Source organism: Carlito syrichta, unplaced genomic scaffold, assembly GCF_000164805.1.
Source record: "Carlito syrichta isolate Samal-C Ts95f unplaced genomic scaffold, Tarsius_syrichta-2.0.1 Scaffold307240, whole genome shotgun sequence".
NCBI lineage: Eukaryota > Metazoa > Chordata > Mammalia > Primates > Tarsiidae > Carlito > Carlito syrichta.
Genome location: NW_007251336.1, coordinates 396,774 through 402,773, shown reverse-complemented (window position 1 = coordinate 402,773; position 6,000 = coordinate 396,774). Strand labels below are relative to the sequence as shown.

General features: G+C 37.5%; 1 protein-coding gene across 1 annotated transcript in view; it reads right to left on the bottom strand.

The window, feature by feature from the left end:
* The window catches only part of PAK2 (p21 (RAC1) activated kinase 2), an 87,032-nt gene that overhangs the window by 20,810 nt on the left and 60,222 nt on the right, over positions 1–6,000 (bottom strand). The window contains exons 8-10 of the mRNA XM_008064235.2: positions 3,392–3,455; positions 1,559–1,607; positions 971–1,083 (exon numbers count right to left, since the gene is read on the bottom strand). Of these exons, the coding sequence (XP_008062426.1) occupies positions 971–1,083; positions 1,559–1,607; positions 3,392–3,455 (226 nt within the window). The remainder of the gene's footprint in view (positions 1–970; positions 1,084–1,558; positions 1,608–3,391; positions 3,456–6,000) is intronic.

Genomic DNA, 6,000 nt, shown 5'->3' with positions numbered 1-6,000 from the left:
AAAAAAAAAAAAAAAAAAAAAAAAGTCGGAGATCTGTCTGCCTTAGCCTTCCAAGTAGCTAGAACTACAGGTGTGCGCTACCATGCCTGGCTAATTTTTTGATTTATTGTAGAGATGAGGTCTCGCCAAGTTGCCCAGGCTGGTCTCAAACCAGTTAGCTCAGGCAATACTCTCACCTGGGCCTCCCAAAGTGTTGGGATTAGAGGTGTGAGCCACCGCGCCCTGCTTATTTCTTATCTTAAACACTATGTTATGCTGACTTGAAATGTTATTCTAAAAAGCCAGAAAAATGCACCTGAAAAGTTTATGATCGTGACCCCCATAACGAGCACTAAAGTCTTAAAATATATTAATTTTTCATTATTCCAAATTTAAATATAAAATTTTAAAAATCACCATTATACTGCTCTATCTTCAATCAAACCACTATTATCTTTTTCAACTAGTCTTCTTTTATTCATATATATAATTGCTTTTTAAAAAATACAGTTGGAATAATATACATCATTTTCTATTTCACCTTTTGTCCTGTTATTTAACATCAATTCCTAAGATGAATAAAGTTTTGTAGACATATACAATTTGTCCATAAAATAAAAACTGATCTACAAGTTTAAAATTTCTACATTTTTATCCCAATGTTTAAAAAGCATTCATATAGGCTAGGCATGGTGACTCACACCTATAATCCCAGCACTTTGAGAGGCCGAGGTGAAAGGACTACGTGAGTCCAAGGGTTAGAGACCAACCTGGGCAAGTTGGCGAGACCTCATCTCTACAATAAATCAAAAAATTAGCCGGGCATGGTTGCGTATACCTATAGTTCCAGCCACTTGGAAGGCCGAGACAGAAGGATCACCTGAGCCCAGCAGGTCAAGGCTGTGGTGGCTGTGAGTGTGCCACTGCACTCCAGCCTGGGCAACACAGTAAGACTCTAACTCAGAAAGGAAAAAAAAAAATTCATATTTACCTGTCCAAGAAGTTAACTATGTTGGGATTCTTTAATTCTTTCATCACCAGAATCTCATTAATGATTAATTCCTTCTTTGGCTGTTTCTGTAAATTAATCTGTTTGATAGCAACCTATAATGAAGAATTGAAAAAAAATCAGGTTTATGAATTCTCTTACAAAATTACAAACACTAGCCAGTTAATAATGTAATTTATTGTACATGTATTATACAATGAGATTACTCATAGCTAGTGCTTTTACTACCATACTGTCTATGCATAATGCTTTGTAATATGTAGAGTCTACTTATTTTTAGATTTATCTTGAGATTGATTAACCAACCCAAAATCAATCCAGCATCAGGAATTAATCCTCTTTTCATTTCAAACTGAGAAAATACTTTTTTTTAACTTTTTGCTTATTTATGACATTATAATCATAATTTCTTCTTTGTTCCCCTTAATGAGAAAAGTGCTATAAAATAACAAAGAGCTATTCTTACAACATGTTCAACTTAAAAAGAGATTCCTACTGATTATTCCCAGCTCTACCCAGTTTCCTCTGAAAAGCTAGTGGCACTATCCAGAAGTATGAAAAAGTAGATACCTCCTGTCCCAACGCCACGTCTGTAGCAGTAAAAACTGTACCAGAAGCCCTGGTGGGGGGGAGGGGAGTGGGGGTGGAGAAAAGACACAACCAGATTTAAAGTTTCTAAAACTAAATGTTTACACTTCAAGCAATTGAAAAATAATTAAAGAACATTTCAGACTTAACATCTTCAAAAGGAGTAAAAGCAAAAACAAAAGAGAAGAGAAACAAAGAGAAGAAGCAATCTCCGTGACCAAAACTTACATTTGAAATATTTCAGACCCATAAAAATATTGGAAAAAAGATAAAGAAAACTATTTATAATATACACTCATAGATTCACTTCCTTGCTTTTAAAAGAAAAGAACTACAAATAAATTTGGAGATTCCTGTGTGCACTTTCTGACAGCATCTTCCCTCCTCCCAAAGGTAAACTGTATTTGGTATTTATCCTGTATTTGATTCTCTACACTTTTACTACAAAGGACATAAGTATGTATCACTATAAAATATACTTAGCCTATTTTTTTTTTTGAGTAGCAGTCTCACTCTGTCAGCCAGGCTGGAGTGTAGTAGCACACTCACAGCCACCGCAGGCCCAACCTGCTGGGCTCAGGCGAGCCTTCTGTTCAATATTCCAAGTAGCTGGAACTATAGGTGTGCACCACCATGCCTGGCTAATATTTTTTGATTTATTGTAGAGACGAGGTCTTGCCAAGTTGCCCAGGCTAGTGGAGAACCCCTGGACTCAGGCAATCCCCTCGCCTCCACCTCCCAAAGGTGCGAGCCACTGCGCCTGTCTCCTAGCCTAATTTTTAAATGTCATATGGTTTCATTTTATGTATTTTTCTACAATTTCCTTTTGTTATTCAATATTGGACATGTGATGGTAGTCCAGATGCCTAAGTATTATGTTCATTATTATTATATTATTCAGTGTATACTTCATCCATTATCATGGATAATGATCTGCTAAATATATTAAGATATTCAATTTTTTTGTTATAAAACCAGTGCTGCAATTCAATTTAGCTACTAAAAAGAAATTCATAAAGAAGTTTTCAAAAGGTTTATGCTCTCTTCCTAAATTCATAGAACAATTTCAGGGATCAATAACATTACAAATTCAAGGTATTCATTTGCTTCCAATAGCAGAAAAAAATTAATTAGTTCAGTTTAAAATACAAATTATTGGATGAATTCAGAAGATCATAGACTCAAAGATCAATCAATACTCAATATGATTTAAATGCATGTTTTTATTGCCTATAACCCTACAGTAAATATTCTTACTGTCTTTTAAATACATTTTATAGCTGGGCATGGTGACTCACACCTGTAATCCCATCATTTTGAGAGGTGGAGTTCAGGGGTTTAAGACCAGTTTGAGCAATATGGCGAGACAATAAAGTAAAAAATCAGCCAGGCATGGTGGTACATGCCTAGGGGTGGCTCCAGCTACGGGGAAGTCTGAGGCAGAAGGATAGCCTGAGCCCAGTAGGTCAATGCTGCAATGACTGTGAGCATGCCACTGCACTCCAGGTTGGGCTACAGAGCAAGACTCCAATTAAAAAATAATAATAATACATTTTATGGGCAATTTTTCCATCTACGTAATTCCTTACCACCAAAGGAAAATGGCATATAAGAAGAAACAATGACATCAAGTCACTGCTAAGTAGTACAGTTTTTGACAGCATCTAGAAATAACTGCATCATTTATTTACATAAATCTCCAAGTGTACTGCTCATAAAATACTATAAGTGCTCAATGTCAGAAGGTAAACAAGATATCATGCTATATAGCTAAGAAGTACTGAATATTATGGCAATATAGTAACAAATACTTACCCTTGTCCAATTTTTTCATATCTTGTATATTTTTTCTTAGGGTCGCCTATGCTCACAATAGTTCCTATTTTAAACAAATTCAAAAAAAGTTGGAAGCTCAATCAAGCATTTTAAGTACAAACTAATTTTGAGATCATTATCGTTTTAATAAACTCCGCTGATTTTAGGACAGTGGCTTTCAAACATTAACACAAGAATCTTAAATACATAACAAAAGTAAAGAAGTATCAGAAGCAAGAAGATGGACATTTCCATTAAGTTAGACCTCCTAACTAATCACCTTCTCAAGGGTGATCACATTTCAGAACAATTAACTGCACGAGTTTGCCTGAGATTAACTGGGTTCTCAGATGCTCAGCTTTATAACTCTTGGGGAAATGGACAAGTTGGTGACTCTACTTTTCTCCTCCACTGAAATCTATTAAGCTAGTAATAGGTTATAAATACATTAACTCTTAGAAATATATAAATGGTATCCAAATGAATAACCCTAAATGACTTTTCTGACTCTTCCAGTATATCTTCTATCTTTCAATATATTCACAAAAGCACTTATTACCAGGAAGATTACTCTACTTTTATATGAATGAATCTTGTATCTATTGTAGGCAAGTTCAAAGTCATAAGAAACAGGTTTTAAAATTAGTAAATTTTTATTTACTGCAGAGTCAAGATCTCGCCAAGTTGCTCAGGCTGGTCTCGAAGCCCTGGGCTCGGCAATTCTCTTGCCTTCACCTCCCAAATTGCTGGGATTATAGGCGTGAGCCACTGTGCCCGGTTGCTCTTAGCCTCTTGTTGTTCATCCTGTTCCTTTACTTGTTGACTTGAGGTTTGGTACCTACATAAAATGATTTATGTGACTTTCCTTGATGTATCCCTGTCTTTATATCTTGAGCAAGTAAAAATTTAGAGTGGTTTTTCTTACGTTTTGACTTGTAATAAGAATATAAGTTACAGTCGGGCTCAGTGGCTCAGCCTGTAATCCCACGCCTTTGGGAGGCTGAGGTGAGTGGATTGCCTGAGTGAGCCCGCGGGTTCGAGACCTGTCTGGGCAACTTGGCGAGAGCTCATCTCTACAATAAATCAAAAAATTAGACAGGTGTTATAATGTGTGCCTGCAGTTCCAGCTACTTGGAAAGCTGAGAGGGAAGGATTGCTGGAAGCCAGTGGGTTGATGCTGAGGTGGCCATTGGTGTGCCACTGCACTCCAGCCTGGGCAATGGAGTGAGACTCCAACTCAAAAAAAAAAAAATTAGCTGGGTGTGGTGGTATATGCTTATTATAGTTTCAGCTACTTGGGAGGCTGAGGCGGAAGGATCACCTGAGTATAGGAGGTTGAGGCTGCAATGGGCAGTGATCGTGCCACTGCACTTCAGCCTGGGTGACAAAGTGAGATCTCGATTCAAAAATAAACAAACAAATCAATCAATCAATCCATCCATAATGTATTTTTCTTTGAACCCTCTTTATAACTATAGTTGTTACAGATTTGTCATAAGATGTTATTGTTACCTTCTCTCTGGCATTGTTTACATTATTTTCAATGCTTGACAGTGGCCAGTGATAGCTGATAAAAGGGAGAAGGAGTCAAGTGTAGTGGCTCACACTTGTAATCCCAGCACCCTGGGAGGCAGAGGTGAGAGGATTACCTAAACTCAGGGGTTTGAGACCAGCCTGGGCAACATGAGGAGACCTGATCTCTACAATTAAAAAAAAAAAAATAATGAGCCAGGTGTAGTGGCGCACACCTGTGGTTCCAGATACCTGGAAGGCTGAGGCAGTAGGATCACCTGAGCCCAGCAGGTCACAGCTGCGGTGGCCGTGGGTGTGCCACTGCACTCCAGCCTGGGTGACAGAGATTCTGACTCAAAAAAAAAAAAAAGTGTTTAAAAAAAAAAAAGGAAGAGAAAAAAAATTTTCCATGGAACAGATTTTATGCCTACACACATTATCTCCAGAGGAAAGTCATTCTGTTTAGTTATTTAGGGATGTTTCTATAGGCTCATATTGAGAAGATATATGGTAGTTATGTATAAATATATACAAATCTCCTTTGATAAGGCTTCCGACTATGTCCCATAGAGTTGGCCTTTAAGGAAAAACTACTCTTCCCAAAGATACTGCCTATTGCAGAGGCACTACTCACTAGTCAACACATAACAGCTTTCTTTCTTTTTTAAAAAAATTTTTTTTTGAGTGGGAATCTAACTCTGTCGCCCAGGCTGCAGTATAGTGGCATACTTAAGGCCACAGCAGCCTCGACCTGCTGGGTTCAGGCAATCCTTCTGCCTCAGTCTTCCAAGTAGCTGGAACTACAGGCACATGTAACAACACCCAGCTAATTTTTTATTTATCGTAGACACAAGGTCTTGCCAAGTTTCCCAGGCTGGTCTCAAACCTGTGGGCTCGGCAATCCTCTCACCTCTGCCTTCCAAAGTGTTGGGATTACAGGTGAACCACTGTGCCTAGCTATAACAGCTTTCAAATGCACTAATAAACAAAAAATTTTTGGCTTGATTAGACTTTAATTGTAGCTATCATTCCTATAAGAAAACAATTTATGCTTTATGCCTTAAATCAACATAGATGGTATAAATAAAAATCCACCT